This window comes from Trachurus trachurus, assembly GCF_905171665.1.
Source record: "Trachurus trachurus genome assembly, chromosome: 16".
Lineage (NCBI taxonomy): Eukaryota > Metazoa > Chordata > Actinopteri > Carangiformes > Carangidae > Trachurus > Trachurus trachurus.
In genome coordinates, this window is record NC_139902.1 from 24,000,253 (window position 1) to 24,016,568 (window position 16,316).

The window sequence follows — 16,316 nt, forward strand, 5'->3', positions numbered from 1 at the left end:
TTTATTATGACTGGAAGTCTTTCACTAAACATTACGCCTGCCCTCTGGCTTCTTAGGTTAAGCTCTGTTTAACATTCTTCTCCTTCCCTTTAAAAAACATGTATCTGTTAGGCCATCTGCATTTCCAGGTCAGCTCCACTTTTAAACATGATTCTTTTCGACTTTGCCGCTCACCCAGTACATGGAACGTTAATTTACTGTAATCCTTTGAAGAGGGGACCTGGAGGAAGCTCACCCAGTCAGTGTGTTCCCCTCGCTTTTCCAAGCACAAATGCTGTGTGGCATGTTTGACATAGTGAATGAAAGGAATAACGCAGGTTGTCAGGTAGGAAAGAGCCAGGCTACGAGGCCACAGCAATCAGGAAAACTGGGTCCGGCACTAGGCATGACTTCAATAAAATACCGCCAGTCCTACTTTTAAAAGCATTAGTCCAGGGCAAATTAAAAAGTAGAGTGCAATTAAAAGAAATCACTGTGTAAATGTTAGCATGTGGAAGTTTTTCTTTTCCTTTTCCCTTTTTCTCCCCCTCCTTCCTCCTAGCTGAACAAAGAGTGCCCCAAAGGCAGAGCTGCGCAGCTGCTGAATATTACTACATCCATGTGTTTTGAATAAGACCCCATTATAATCAAAATCATAAAAAAGGTAATGTGGTTCTCTTAAACATTTAAATTTGAGTTAACCAATGTAGAGTTCAAGCCTTTGTGAGCGTTTTTTTGTAGTTCCTAATTGAATGGATCTTTGGAAGAAGCAGATTAACAACCATCAAAGAAGTCATTATTTGTAACAAATATATTGCTTTATTGAAGGTATTTAAAACAATAGTACATGTAATTTAGGGGCTATTACAAGTTCTACCTTTCTAAGAGTTTGTGCTGGCTTTTTGGCCAGATGGTGTGCCTTGGGAAAAGCCTCTGTTATGCAAGACCACAATAAATTGTTTACAGAGGATAATGATTGACACAGTCCACTGCAGCACACTCAAATGTGTGTGAGCAAGGTTTTCATCTCCGACAAACTGAAAGCTACACAAGCTCTACTGCTGCACACTAGCAGGATTACAGCGCGTCTTTGTGGCCCAGTGGTCTTGCAAAAGATTCCTGGGCTCGATACAAGTGGCAGTTGTTCCTGCAAGTGTCACTCTCTCTGCATTTCATAATTCACTGTGAAAGACTGATATTAGAATTGACTTGAAACAACATTAGCAGAATAAATGCAAAAAAAGAAAAGATAAGAAAGCAAGAAAAATAAAAAATATATCTTTAATTAAAGCGTCTGGCTTACTAAGACGACCTGTAGTCATCAGAGGAGCTCAGACGAAGTGGATTTGAAATGTTTTTTCAGAGAAACCGGAGCACCTAACTGCAGATACATTCTGTGGGGCCTACTGGTCTGCAGAAGTCTGCTGCACTCAACCCTTTGGTTAAAAGTCACTGAGGGTGTCGCCTCACACCAGGACAGATGAGTTTCCATGGGAGGAACGAAGATGTCTGGCCAAATCCACTTTTCCCCCTTATTAAAATGGATATTTCCGAGCTGTCAGAGGGTAAAGTCTGGGTTTTTCACAGACTCGCACTGACTTCTCGCTGACAGTGGGCTTCCTTCCCCCATAGGTTCAGTATCTCCAGTGGCTCCCCCTCCCACTGTTAGGTATAGCAGCTTCCCTGTGGATCCAGGAGCCAACACAGCTCTGGTGAGCTGTTCACTTTTCACTTAGCAGCACACACTAATTTAGTGAGACTCGACACTGTTTTGGGTCGGCGGTGCAATTCCCACGTTCCAGCTGAGAAAATATATCATTAGTCGCTCATCGTGTAATGCTTGCCACGTTACGTTATAAAAGCTGGGTGTAAAGCAACATGGATAAAACAGGAGCCATTTCTAGTGTGCCTCATTTTGACCGCCTGCTTTGGAATAAGTGGTGGGCGTCAAGAATTTGAAAAGGGGACAAGATGTGGTGTTGAAAAGGCCATTTTGCTTACTAAATACTCCTGGGTGGCTGGAAGACTAAGCATTTCCATTGCAAATGTCTCCAATAACGTATTACAGCCATACGAGTGTAGGTCTTTACGAGCCAGCCTTGAAAGTTATATGGATTAATTAACTTTCCAGGCAAATTAAGATTCCATGCTAATTGTAGTCTAGGTATGTTTAATGAGATCTGGACAGAAGATGGGTAATGCACAAATAAGTTCCTTCCCCCCACAGATGTTCAGTCTCTGCATTAATACTTAGAATTAAAAAAAGACGTTTGTTTACTGCACAGGAACCAAGTGACTTCATGGCGGACCAAGCGCAGCACTGTCACTGAGAGCGGCCTATGTGTCGCTCTGTCATTACGCACGCAGAGTGAGTGAAGACCCTTTTTTGGCACGAGACCACAGATTTCTGGGTTTTTCACTTCACAAACATTTTTACAGGCGTGACAGGCTGCGACCGAGCAGGCCGCAACAGACAGCTTTGTCACCTCAAAACAACCACCCCGCAGGGCCACACGAGACGGCTAAATATATCACCTCCCAGGAAGCACAGAGAGGGGAAAAAAAGAAGAAATTGTTGAGTCTGACTGGCTATCTTGTGGCTTAATTAACGAATACAGGACATAGCAAATTAGAGGCCGATGGAGGCTCTCTGACTGGATTCTTTGTAGGCTTTACCGCATGGTGACCACGATGCAAATGGCCTCACATATCACTCATCGATGCCATATTGTACACCCAGTCACCCCACTTAATGCGCTCATGTTTACTCTTGTTTACCGGTCTACTCAGTGCTTCTGCTTATCCAGATTACTAGGAAACCATCTACTACATCTCCAATCCCCCTATTTTCTTAATCACAAGTGCACAAGTCATTCATGTGGCAGCAATTTGGGCTGGCCGACACCCAGTGGTGAATACGCCTGACCCCCTTTCTGCCCCCTCAAGCCTCCCCCTGACACCCTCAAGGAAGCCACATCTATGGCCCCGACTGCTGGCCCCAGCCCATCAAAGCTGTGCCGTCAGGACTGTGTCTGCGTAGGTCTACATCTCCGAACTGGACCTATTACAGGTTACAAAACAATGTTCTGGGCACATACGTGACCTAACTAACCTACGTAGCCCACCGCTTGCTCGGTAATGAGCATGGTAGCGTACAGTGCACTGTATTAAACACATATAACAGTTTCAGCTCTGTAATTCTATTTAAAGAGCTTTCCTGAGCAGTTTTTATGGAAGGTCCTTGCGAGCATCAGTGCTATGTTGTGGATTTAATGAATGTTATAAGCATCTATGTTACTTAACAGATAATTAAAACCAATGAAAACCAGCATGCCTGTGCTGTGGTCTCTATTATGTACATATATCTTTTATCAGTTATTGGAAAAAGATAAAAAGAACTTCAATTATAAAAAAAATCCATTGATGCATTTATTACATCCTCACAATAGGAAATAGAGAAGCAGTTTCACATTTTCTCGCATCCAAAATAGCAGAACCAAAGTTTTCTTAGTGCGGGGGCTCCTCTTAAATTGTTTCATTGCCACAGAAAAGCAGTGGCCTTTGACTCCTTGCTGAAGACATCATCCGCTTACAAGCTCTCACAATAAAACCCATACACGCCGTAATAAGCCTCGCTTTGTTTCTAATACATCCAAGTGAAAACATTTATTGGACTAATTACAATGGTCTCCCATTGGATTTTCTTCCTGTGTTACACATGCGTTGGCAAAGTTCCCAGTATTGTGTCAAAACGTCTCACAGCTCATGACTGTGGTACCAACTGCCAAACATGACGGGGGAACGAAGGTAGGAAACGCACAAATAAAATGAAGGAGGAATAGCGGGTTAAATATTTGCTCCAACACAGCACCCATCGCCTGAAGCAACCCTAAAGTCACCAGATCACTATATTTGATTATTAAATGATAGACAATGTCATTAATGTTGCACACTTGGTAGAGACTCCCAGGTGTGCATGAAGTTTATCTCTTTCTTTAATCTGACAACACAGGAATACCAACACGGTAAGTAACCAGGTCGGTCCCTGCAGGCGCTCTGCTTGCTACATCACATATATAATAGACATTTTCAACTTAAATGTCCATAAAACATTCTCACACATCATACATCCACATTCACACAACTTATTTAGCTGGTCACTGTAATACAGCTCCTAGCAGTGTGCCAATATGAGGTGAAACACTGTCCTTGTTCTGAACGGTAATAACTTGCGCTGCTCACCTGACAACACAGGAATACAAACACGGTAAGTTACCTGGTCTGCTTGCTACGTCACATAGCCTACACGCCTGACCCTGAGGACCCCTAGCTGCCAACAGTGCCTGCATCACCTCTATACTCTGTAACTCACATTAACACACAGTTAAATCAGGATATAGACCAACTAAATGAAGAAATAATATTGAAATAAGAAATAACAGTATAACAGTGATAAATAATTAGGGGGGGTGCCCGCGTCTCATTAGCATTTTCAATCCCGGGTCCCACATTAATTACCCAATGTTTCTATAAAGAAAACATTCAGTTCAAGGTTCTTGAGTTTTGACCATGAATAACCATGTGCGAAGGCCAACTGCAACGCACAAAGTACAGATTCATCCCGTAAACTAAACAGGTGCTGTATTTAGCAGAAATAATCGATGGTTTGACCTGTATTATCTACAAATCAATGAAGTCTGATAAAACCCACTTAGAAAACCTGCAAATCTGATGCACTTTAGTGAGTGCACAGGAATCCATGTCCTCATTTGCTCCCTTTTATTGTCACCTGTGTTTCTTGCTCCACTTCCAGTGTCTGTTTCATCCTTTTCACTCTGCTCTTCTATTGTGTTCTCAAATGTCCGCTTATAATGGTGTCCTGGAAAAATAGGGGCAGCATCGCACCACCAGGTATTGTTATGATATAATCTGATGTCCACTCAGATAACACTCACAAAACCTTCTTTGATTTTTTTTGTTACATAAGAGCTATCATAACATTTGCTATCATAACTATATTTTTAAACTACAATTTCTAGTTGGTCAAATGACATAAATCTGTTCTGAGATCTTTATGAGTGCAACACAGAGGAGAGACACTATGTGCACAGTGTTCACTTAATAACACTGTAACCTTACTAACTTTATTATGCATTGGTCACAGTATCAATGCATAATAAGGTTAGTTTAAGGTGACATTATTATGACATCATATTTCTGTTTAACACTTAACAGCGTACTCTCTATTCTTTAGGCCAACATCTGGCCTCAAGACCTGTAGCCTATTAGCCCAATCAGTCTCGGGTTTGAGTAAAGAATCTAACCTATAGACTACTGTACATATTGAAACTAAACCTAAAGTCCACCTTTTTCAAGTTAAATGTATGCAGCTAATTTTTTCTATTTTTAAATGTGCTGACAGATGGAATCCTCAACCAAATCAGTGCTTTACTTCCTGTTGCAGTTCACACAATCTATTTCATTCATAAAGCAAAGTTTCCATTGCAGCTACGATGATTTGAGATTTGATGCCAAATGCCTGCCATGCAACGTGAAGTGAGAATGATTATGGACCAAAATGAATATTGTGACATCAAAGTTTACTGTGCTAATTCACTGTAGCAGGCAGCAGATATTCAGGATAACACACGGATGATACAGTCAAACAGTCACAGAGTTTTACAACCATGTTACAGCAATTCAAAGTGCTAAATCAGCTTGAAGACAAAAGGCAAAAAAGTTGAATGTTTCATGGCTGTTGGAGCAGAAATCCTCAGAATCTACAGCACAGTCCACAGACACCGGGGGTGCAGCAGCCGCAGCAGAACCGACACTTAATGCCACGCTTCTGCCTGTTGTATGGCATCTGTGAAAGAAAAGAGACATGGGAAGGTTTTGTTTATTTTTTTTAAATCTCTCACTTCTTTCTTCTTGTGTGAACAGCGCTTAGGAAAATGCATCCACTTCCATCTAACGTTAATTGTCTTTAATTGACTGAATGACCTGAACATACCATCCATGAGTCCGCTGAGGTCTCCTGATATTCAGCAGCTGGATTGTCATAGCTCACTGGCTCCTCCAGCTCCACTACCTATTCATGAAGAAACCAAAACTCAGTATTTTGGAGAGACATTCGTGGCCAATGAGCAAATGAAACAAGTTGACATCAGGTTCTTACCTCAGTAGATGTGGCAGAGCTCTCCTGAAGCAGGATACAGGTGAGCATGATGGCCACAGCAACTGCAAGAGTGAAGGTCTTCATCGTCGGAGAGATGTTAACTTGTTGAAGTTGTTATTTTCTTCTGTGACTTGTATCAACTCTTCTGAGTTCTCAAGACTGACTGATGGCTAAATGTGCAAAATGTGCTGGTATTTATACTGACTAGAGTCACTGTTACCCCATCACTGTGGGGTACAGCACCAGTTTTCAGGAACAGGCTTGCATCAGGCCCAGAGGAAAGCAAAAAGTGGGGAATTCCTTTTTAGTGGAAACTCGGAATTCTTTATCTCTGTTTGTCTGTTAAACAAAGTCAATCTTTCTCAAACTTTCTCTCTGCTTTGTCTGATAGTACATGTTTACTTATTCCAAACATCTTTATGTTAACAATGATAAAACCAACAAATAAACACAAGCTAAAATGGTAGGAAAGTTTATTTTCTTTTCATTTTAAGCAGTGACTCCTAGATGTGGTTGCAGTGATAATAATCATATGTGCACTGTCAACAACTTTAACTATGAGCAAACCATAAGATACCTTTTGGCATTTTACTGAGATTAATTGACTTCTCAGTGTATTAAACTAAAAAACATATATTTTAAGTACTTTAAGTATTATAAGTACGGTACAGACACAGAAATCAATAATGTTGGGGTGCAAATCACAAAAAGAAAATATTTTGTAAAAATATTGGCCAAATATTTCATAAGCCTGGGTGAAGACCAACCACCCTGCAAAATGCACAAACATCTTACAATTGGAAATCAAATGTTCAATATGGAGCTGATATGGAACAGACTTCAACCTACACTTTTCAGACTAATTTCAATTTAAATCATGCAGGATATAATATAACAGGTTAAACTCTTACCACGCTTGCATGCTTTTGTGACTCATGTTGTGACAGACAACCAACTTGTCTTGGCCAATAGTTTTACAGTTTTTTGCTATTTTTTCTGCATGAAGCTGAAACAGAAAAAATACACTTGTCATACAGTCTGTTAAAACAGGCCTGGTTCCTTCTGTAGAAATATTTGCAAATTTACTTAATTTTAGTGAGTGCACAGGAACCACTGTCCTCATTTGCTCTTTTATACGTCACCTGTGTTTCTTGCTCCACTTTCTAGTGCCCATCTTGTCCTTTTTACTCTGCTCTCTATTGTGTTCTCAAATGTCCACTCATAGTCATCTCCTGGAAAAACAGGGGCAGTATCACATCAGGTATTGTTATGACATAGAAAATGAAAATTAACCTGTCGTGTAAATAGTGTAAACCGATATCTTTTGGGTGTTTGAAATTTCTCATTAAGCATGCTCAGATTAATTGATCTCTTGGTGTATAGAAGACAAATTCAATTCAATTTTATTGTCACTTTCATGAAAAACCTTGATTAACATGGGAGCGAGAAGCCGTTCTCCCTGTCATGTTGTTTGCTGAACAAATAAAAAGGACTCACATTTAAAACAAGACAAGCTTAACATTTAGATTTCAAAGAGTTTTACTGTGGCAGTATGTCCCTATGTACTGTACTGTGACTTACTGCAGTCCATAGTAGATTTAGCTTAGCTGTTTCTTGTCAATGTCGTCTCTAGCCTACATCTGGTTGTAAGAAGACAGTAAATGCCAAATCGTCCTGCAACTGAAGAAGACACATCTTTAATCCTAACAGCTCTGGGCATGAATATAATACTGTTTGGAAACCAGGCCAGTTTGGTGATACAGTATGCTCAGTCTGAATGGCAGCCACAAAAGGAGTGGTATTGTTCCTGAAAGCCGGCACTGTGCTGCCACCTGGGCCACGGATGCTACAATGTCCCAGGTGAGTATAAATACCAGTGCATTTTGCACATTCAGCCATCAGACAGGAGAACTCAGAGGAGGTGAGAAGAGTCACCAAGAGATTCAACGAATAGAAGACTCCTAAGATGAAGCCCTTCACTCTTGCAGTTGCCGTGGCCATCATGCTCACCTGTATCTGTATGCAGGAGAGTTCTGCCACATCTACTGAGGTATGACTTCATTTGCTTATTGGTCATGAATCTCTTCAAAAATACTGAGGTTTGGTTAAACTTTCTATATGAACAGGCACCAGAGCCAATGAACACTGACACTCCAGGCGTTGATCCTCAGGAGACCACGGCCAACTCATGGATGGTATGTTTACATCACTCGACCATTTAGGACAATTAACATGAGATAATTCAGATGGAAGTGTACATTTTCTTTTCCCTGAAGCTCTGTTTACATAAGAAGAGAGAAGAATAACGGTGAGTAATGATGTTGGAGATAAAAAAAAAAAACCTTCTCATGTCTCTCATCTCATCACACAGATGCTGTATAACAGACAGAAGCGTGGCACTAGGTGTCGCTTCTGCTGCGGCTGCTGCACCCCCGGCGTCTGTGGATTTTGCTGCAGATTCTGAGGATTTCTGCTCCAGCAACCATGAAACATTCAGCTATTTTACTTTTTGTCCTCAAGCTTATTTAGCACTTTGAATTATTCTAACATGGTTGTAAAACTTTGATTTTGTCACATCATAGTTAGTGTGTGCTCAGTGATGTGACTGCATCATCCACATGCTATCCAATGATCTGTTGCTACATTGAATTATCACAATAAACTTCAGTATCACTATATTATACGGTGTAAATATGTTTATTTGCTCTATACTTCACAGCTTTTAACTGATATTTTTGACTTGTCACAGTATGAGAATTATGTGAGTAACAAAATGACTAATGGCTTATTTCTATTTAGCTGCTGCAGTGTGAAGGTCCTGCTATTGTTCAGGCTGCTCTACTGTCATTAGCCTACTTACCTGTTATTTCCCTACAATTTTCCTTTTATATTCTTATGATACGAATAAGTAAAACATGCACACACATAGACTGTATGTTAGATTTGTTAAAGGATTCAGCATTGATTTGCTGCTGTGGAACAGACAAACAGGTGGAAAAATGTCCCAGTTTTCTTTACAGAGGAATTTCCCACTTCCATTCAAAGCTTCCCTGAGGGCCTGACACAAGCCTGTTCCTGAAACCTGGTAGGCTACTGTCAGTGATGGGGCAACAGTGGCTCTTTTATTTTAAACACAATAGTGGCTATAAAGCTCTCACAGAGAGTTAAGTAAACAACAGCAATGTTGTTAAGAGTTGCTTCATAGCTCCCTCAACTTTTTGCTGAATTGTCCCCTTGTACAAATCTCAAGCTATTACCATTTTTATATAAAATACTTTTACTGATAAGATTAATGCTGGAGTCAGGTTTATCTGTAGCAGCATGTCACTATACTAACTGTTACGCTGTAAGTTAGTAGAATCAGCTTTGCCATTTCTTGCTAATGTGTGATAGGTTGTTGCTAGATCTGCCTGTAAGAAGATTGTGTAGCTGGAACACTGCTCTCTCTTGTCACACCAGGTCGCTCACACCCAGCAGTCGTGTCTGGCGATGTGTCTCTAAAGTAGTCTGGTCCCACCTTGCACGCCCTCTCCTTTTCCGGTTCTGCTCGTCCCCCCTGGTGTGGCTGTGGCTGGTGTTGTTTAGCTTGTGCTGGTGAGGTGAAGTTGTGGAAAGTGGTGGAATTGTGTTCTTTTGGCTCCTTGGCTCTTCTCAGCCGTGGCTGATGCCAAAGGCTCCACGGAGCTGGCATTGGAGCTTTGCTACTGCCCCTGGGATTGTTTATCAGTTAGTTAATCTGAATGGTATTTGTTTTGTATTAATTTTGTTAATATAGTTAAATGTAGCCTACATTTAATCATCTTTTGCGGTTTTTTTTGTTTATTTTTCTTATTACTTTTGCCGTGTGGATTTATAACTGCCAGGCCTGTTTTACATTTTCCCTTTCTTTGTGGACAGGTACTGTGGGCCAAGGTGGCGACAATCCCTGGTGGTGGTTTTTCTTCATGAATCCTTTGTATAGCTGTGTGTGTATGCGGTGCCACAGGTGATTTGTTTTAGTACTCGTCCCTTGATTTGGTTTTGGGCCACTGTGGTAAACCCCAGCCCTGTCCTGTCTAGCCCCAATGTATGTAGGCTACTATGTGATTCAGCCAATGTTGAGTTAAATATTTCATTGCCCCGTGGTAATTTCGAACTGTGTGACCTGTAAACAACAGTAAAAGTAGGCTATTTAACTATTTCTACAAGCATTTAACTATCTCCTGGGGGAAAACTGACAAGGTGGCATTGTTGGGCGACATACCTTCCCCAATCCTCCACTTGCCATAATGGTTATGCCAAATCCTACTGTATTTGCAATCTGCATACAGTAGATACAACTTTAATCGTAGCAGCTCTGTGCATGAATATGATACTGTTTGGGTCAAGTTCAGTGTAAGCCTAAACCTAAACAGTGTAAGATCAGTCTGCTCCCATTATACGCTACTGTGGCGATGTAGGGACAGACCGAACTACTACATAACAGGAGCAATTAGAAAATCTTTTTCATTTTTCATTCTTTTAGACCTAAGATACTATAGGAAACTATAGTCCCAGGTTTGCCCTGAATTGTCCTTTTATTTGAGGTGTCACTTATGCTGTGGATGCACCCCCGATGTCTGTGGACTGTGCTGCAGATTCTGAGGATTTCTGCTCCAACAACCCTGAAACGTTCAGATATTTTATTTGTTGCTACAGCAAATTATCACAATACACTTCAGTATCACTATGTTACACAGTGTAAATATATTTATTTGCGAACATGACTTGTCAATATTGCCACCATCAAAACATTTTTGATGCTCTACAATTTTAACATACATCTTTGTCCTGTCACAGTATGAGAATTACATAATGTAACAAAATGACTGATGGCTGATTTCCATTTAGCTGCTGCAGTGTGAAGGTCCTGGTATTGTTCATGCTGCTCCACTGTCATGACATATTGGGACACTTAAATACAACAGAGTCATTGATAATGTTAGAACTGTAGTACCTGTGATTTATCTACAATTTTCTGTTTGCCTTCTTATTCCTATCTTTGGAATAAGTAAAACCTGAACACACATACTGTATGTTAAAGTTGTACTTTCAGCATTGATTTGCTGCTGTGGAATAGACAAACAGGTAAAAGAAGAAGAAAAAAAGTCCCAGTTTTCTTTACAGAGGAATTTCCCCCACATCCATTCAAAGCTTCCCTCAAGGTCTGGTCCTGGAAGCTGGTAGGCTACTGTACTGTCAGTGATGGGGCAACAGTGGCTCTAGTGAGTATAAATACCAACACATTTTGCACATTTATCCATCAGACAGGAGAACTCAGACGAGGTGAGAAGAGTCACCAAGAGATTCAAAGAACAGAACAACTTCAACAAGTCAACATCTCTCCCATGATGAAGACCTTCACTCTTACAGTTGCCGTGGCCATCATGCTCACCTGTATCCTGCTTCAGGAGAGCTCTGCCACATCTACTGAGGTAAGAACCTGATGTCAACTTGTTTCATGGTCTCATTGGCCATGAATGTCTCTCCAAAATACTGAGTTTTGGTTTCTTCATGAACAGGTTGTGGAGCTGGAGGAGCCAGTGAGCTATGACAATCCAGCTGCTGAATATCAGGAGACCTCAGTGGACTCAGACTCATGGAGGGTATGTTCAGGTCATTCAGTCAATTAAAGACAATTAACATGAGAGAAGAACCAGAGTGAGTGATGACATTGGAGATGACCACTTTCTCATTGTCTTTCACACAGATGCCGTACAGCAGGCAGAAGCGTGGCATTAAGTGTAAGTTCTGCTGCGGCTGCTGCACCCCCGGTGTCTGTGGACTGTGCTGCAGGTTCTGAAGATTAATGCTCCAACAGCCATGAAACATCCTGTTTTTTTTTGAGAAACAAGTAACACTATATTAAATGTGTGTTCAGTGATATGACTGTACTGTACCATCTATATATTTGCATATACTATGTATTATCAATAAACATCACTGTACTTGAATGGCATATTTCTCTTAATATGAATGGTCAACATTTAAAACATTCTCTGCATTTTCTATACATCTACAAACTAGTGAATGGGTGATTATTTTTTTGTGTTTGATGATTCATTTTATGTTTTCTGCAATGAGTTTTATCTGTTATTAAGTTATATATCAATCAGTTGTAAGGACATGACATTCATTTTTTAATTAACACTCTTTATATTCCAAGATGCATCACTCATTTAGAAAATGTTCAAATTTCATGACCTCCTTTTTTTTTTTAAACTGTTCATGGGTCAACATTTAGAATAAGTTACAGTAATTTAGTACTTTCTTGAACAGTACAATATGAACCTCTGAATAAACTAGGCCTACAAATTATAACCATATACTGTACCGTGCTGTTTCTGCATACAGTAGCTGCAATTTCATGGGATTTATCTACAATTTCCCGAACTTCGTTCTTTGAAATAACTAAAACTTGCAAAATGTGTTGGTAGAGTTGTATTTCTGAAAGAGTTCAGCATTGAACTCAACATTTGATACTGTAGCACAGACAAATAGGTAAAAACAAAAGTTTTCTTTACAGACAAATTTCCCCACTTCCATTCAAAGCGTTCAGGGTCTGATCCAAGCCTGTTTCTGAAATTGGCACTGTGCTGTCAATGATGAGGCAACAGTAGCTCTGGTGAGTATAAATACCAGCACATGTTACTCAAGAGTTAAAGAACAGAACAACTTCAACAAGTCAACATCTCTCAGACAATTAAGACATTCACTGTTGCAGGTGCTGTGGCGCTCATGCTCACCTGTATTTGTCTTCAGGGGAGCTCTGCCACATTTACTGAGGTAAGAACCTGACATCATTTGCTCATTGGCAATGGATATCTTACAAAAAATATTGACTTTTGGTTTTTTCATGAACAATGGAACATCAGGTGACGCCAGTGCGCGCATGGATGGTACAGTATGTTCAGGTCATTCAGTCAATAAAGACAATTAATTAGATAATTAGTTAGATCATTCAGATGGAGGTGCATGTTTTCCTGATACTCTCTTTGTTCACACAAGGAAAGAGAAGAAACCAGAGTGAGTGATGATGGTGGAGATGAAAACGTCTCTTGTCAGACAGTTGCTATACGACAATCAGAAGGGTGACACGTGTTGTTTCTGCTGCGGCTGCTGTGAACCTCATATCTGTGGACTGTGCTGCAGATTCTGAGGATTAGAATCAATAAATATCAATGTCACTTTGATGACTTCCTTTTTTCCTTCATTCAAAACCTTCTCTACATACACATCAGGATGCACAAGTTGACACTAGTAAAAACAGACCTATTGAGTGGTTATGTTTTTGTGTTTGATAATTCATTTCATGTTTTCTGAAATGAGTTTATCTGTCATGTTCCATTCATATTTTAGTTATATATCAATCAGCTGTAAGGACATGGCATTCATTTCCCAGTTTACACTCTTCATGTCCCAAGATACATAACTAATTTAAGAAATGTTCAAATTTCATGACCTCCTTTCTTTTAATTATTCATGGGTCGAAATTTGGAAGTAATAAGCAATTTAATACTTTCTTGAATGTTTTTCATACACAACATTTTGAATAAAAAAAACAGTATTGCCTCTGAATAAATGATGAGTTATATACTGTATATCATATAGAGCCCAAACCAAGCATTATGCCCATTTTTATGTGAAAATGTAATGCATTACTTTTAAACAAGAACATATAAAAACATCCATGGCAACAAAATATCTTCTGAAACAACTTTAGATAATGTATCCCCAGGAGCTAATTAATGGCATATACAAAAAAAATAAATGTGTCATTGATGTTTAAGAATAGGAGAGGAACTAGACATTATGGGTTCTCAGTGCTCAATACTAAATTGTGTGTTCAGGCATAGTTACTAATTGAACTGAATAGCAACAGTAATTACAAACCATTCAGAATGGATTCCAAGTTTCCACACATTTACAAAAAAAATGGAAAACAAACAAACAAACACATTTAGCAGCAGTTAACCACTGTCATATGAAAATGAAAATTCTGTAGATAATTAAAAAGAAATGAGAAGCCTGTGGTGTGTGTGGGGATTCTTTATTATTGCACAACATGTGGAAAGACTGGAGTTACCCAAGATTCACAGAGCTCTTATCTTATCAGAGTCAGAAGTAAACAGAGTGTTTCTGTATCTATTTAAAACCTAATTTATGAATAAGTTCTTTGCACCAAGTAATGAAGATGTTTCGAGTTGTTATGATATTTTCATCAAACTTGTGAACTGATAAAAAAAGTTATATTATATGATACTTGTAATATTTAAGGAAACAAATTATTTGATAGTAGCCTACCATCTGTCATTTTTCAAAAAACACTGCACGTGCTCTTACTACATATATTGTTTAAACACTTTTCCTGATCAGATTAACCTAATCAGACCATGTTCTTGCATGAGATTAATTAATATCCCAAATGGATTTCACTGCTTTCACTTGGTCGAGGATTTTCCAGGTTCAAAATGTGCAGCCGTACAAAACCAGGTGGACCCATGTATCTTGCTGTACAAAGGTTTTCCCATGTCTCTTCCAAAAACAAATAAAACTCTATTGGACATGTGTTCTTTTTTTCTTTCTTTCCTCCCACCCCTCCACTGAATCCCTTAAAATACAGCTTAAAGCATTAAAATTACCTGAATACATTATATATATTGTAACACTGTATAAAGAATATCATATCTGATTACTGGAATATAATTTAAAGCTTCCCGGCAAAGCAAACTCTGTGCCCAGTAAACAAAATTAGAGAACGCCCCTTTGTCACTTCCCAGGAATTTACTACATTCATGCTGCCAGTGATGAGGCAACGCTGTCCCGCATGAGTATAAATAGCACCATGTTTTACCCACTCAGCCATCAAACAGGAAAAATCAAAGGGACTGACGAGAGCTACACCACCTATCCTACCTACTAAGATGAAGAAACTCAATGTTGCAGTCGTTGTGGTGTGTGTGCTGAGCTTTATTTACATTCAGGAGACCTATACATTCCCATTAATCTGGGTAAGACCATTATTAAGTTTATTTAAATTGCTTATTATAGTGTTTTGCTTGTATGCTGACATGTTGCTCAAAAGTGTGCACATTTCATTTACAGTTGGAACAACCGGAGGAGGCAACAGGCAATGACAGTTCATCCGCAGAACAGGATGAGACATCAGTAGAAACATGGATGGTATGTTGATTTGATTAGATAAATTAAGTCATCTATCATGAGCCCGTTTAAATGTAACTGGATTTGTTTTTCCTACAAAGTGCCCTGAGTCCAAAGATGATTGACCTTGATGATTGATCTCTTGTCTCTCTCACAGATGCCATACGACATCGGGCAGAACAACTACAGTGACCCCATTAGATGCCAGTTGTGCTGTGACTGCTGCGTCCCTGGTGTCTGTGCTATCTGCTGTGAGTGAGGATTTAAAAAAACAACTTAAAGGAACACTCGTCGCTGTATAACTTGTTTACTCTGGAAGAGCGCTGCAACCTCACAGCGGGAAGGCTCTGGACCTGAGGCCTTTCTGTGTGGACTTTGTTCTCCCTGGTTTCTCCAGGTTCTCCAGCTGCCACGGAGCATATGAGGCTGTGATAGACTGGCAACCTATCAGTGGTACCCCACCCTCGCTCAGTGTCAGCTCCAATTCCCCCACAACCCTACACGGATAAGCTGCATAGATAATGGATGGATGTTTGCACTAATAACAACCGTTTAGCCATTATTTGGATGGTTGTATGTATTGAGTTGTTAGGATTTCGATATTTTGTGGCTGAAATTGTATTGGTAAATGCACTACCTTGGCCCCTGTTCATAAGCTTCTGAAGTTCTCATCAGGGTGTCCCATTTTTCACAAACTGCTATGATCATGTTTTATATTTTAAGTGTGTTTCATCTGTGTGAAATAATATATATTTATATTTATTTATTCAAACCCAATGATCATTTAGAATGAAACCTTTGAATAAATGAACTGGAATTCACCTGCCTTGAGTTCCCACAGCAACAAAATCCAACTTGTTTTGCTCTTTGTTGTAAATTAAAACTCTGATGTCACTGGATTAGGTCATATGTGGCTGCATCATCAATATATTAAACATTTGTATGATCACATTTAACTTGAATGTCAATTAAATATCAT

At 39.6% G+C, this 16,316-nt stretch overlaps 2 protein-coding genes and 1 long non-coding RNA gene across 3 annotated transcripts; 2 read left to right on the top strand and 1 right to left on the bottom strand.

Annotated features, from left to right (window-relative positions):
• Positions 1-5,606: 5,606 nt before the first annotated feature.
• Positions 5,607-6,311, bottom strand: LOC310999454 (hepcidin-like). Its single transcript, XM_083989888.1, has 3 exons — positions 6,158-6,311; positions 5,993-6,070; positions 5,607-5,845 (listed from the first exon to the last, which is right to left on the bottom strand). The coding sequence occupies exons 1-3, from the start codon at positions 6,239-6,241 to the stop codon at positions 5,753-5,755; spliced, it is 255 nt and encodes an 84-aa protein (XP_083846014.1). The 5' UTR covers positions 6,242-6,311; the 3' UTR covers positions 5,607-5,752.
• Positions 6,312-11,443: 5,132 nt separating this feature from the next.
• Positions 11,444-12,123, top strand: LOC310999263 (hepcidin-like). The gene is made up of 3 exons (XM_083989596.1): positions 11,444-11,610; positions 11,698-11,781; positions 11,886-12,123. The coding sequence occupies exons 1-3, from the start codon at positions 11,524-11,526 to the stop codon at positions 11,976-11,978; spliced, it is 264 nt and encodes an 87-aa protein (XP_083845722.1). The 5' UTR covers positions 11,444-11,523; the 3' UTR covers positions 11,979-12,123.
• Positions 12,124-13,850: 1,727 nt separating this feature from the next.
• LOC310999264 lies at positions 13,851-16,288 on the top strand. The gene is made up of 3 exons (XR_014596036.1): positions 13,851-15,186; positions 15,281-15,358; positions 15,495-16,288. It is a non-coding gene; the product is annotated as an uncharacterized lncRNA (long non-coding RNA).
• Positions 16,289-16,316: the final 28 nt, after the last annotated feature.

What these genes read in the sequence shown, in the direction of transcription:
- LOC310999454 (XM_083989888.1), bottom strand. Translation starts at nt 6,241, where the DNA reads ATGAAGACCTTCACTCTTGCAGTTGCTGTGGCCATCATGCTCACCTGT. An exon ending in GCTCTGCCACATCTACTGAG is followed by an intron (nt 6,071 to 6,157) that starts GTAAGAACCTGA and finishes CTTCATGAATAG; the next exon opens with GTAGTGGAGCTGGAGGAGCC. An exon ending in CCTCAGCGGACTCATGGATG is followed by an intron (nt 5,846 to 5,992) that starts GTATGTTCAGGT and finishes TTTCTTTCACAG; the next exon opens with ATGCCATACAACAGGCAGAA.
- LOC310999263 (XM_083989596.1), top strand. Translation starts at nt 11,524, where the DNA reads ATGATGAAGACCTTCACTCTTACAGTTGCCGTGGCCATCATGCTCACC. An exon ending in GCTCTGCCACATCTACTGAG is followed by an intron (nt 11,611 to 11,697) that starts GTAAGAACCTGA and finishes CTTCATGAACAG; the next exon opens with GTTGTGGAGCTGGAGGAGCC. An exon ending in TGGACTCAGACTCATGGAGG is followed by an intron (nt 11,782 to 11,885) that starts GTATGTTCAGGT and finishes TCTTTCACACAG; the next exon opens with ATGCCGTACAGCAGGCAGAA.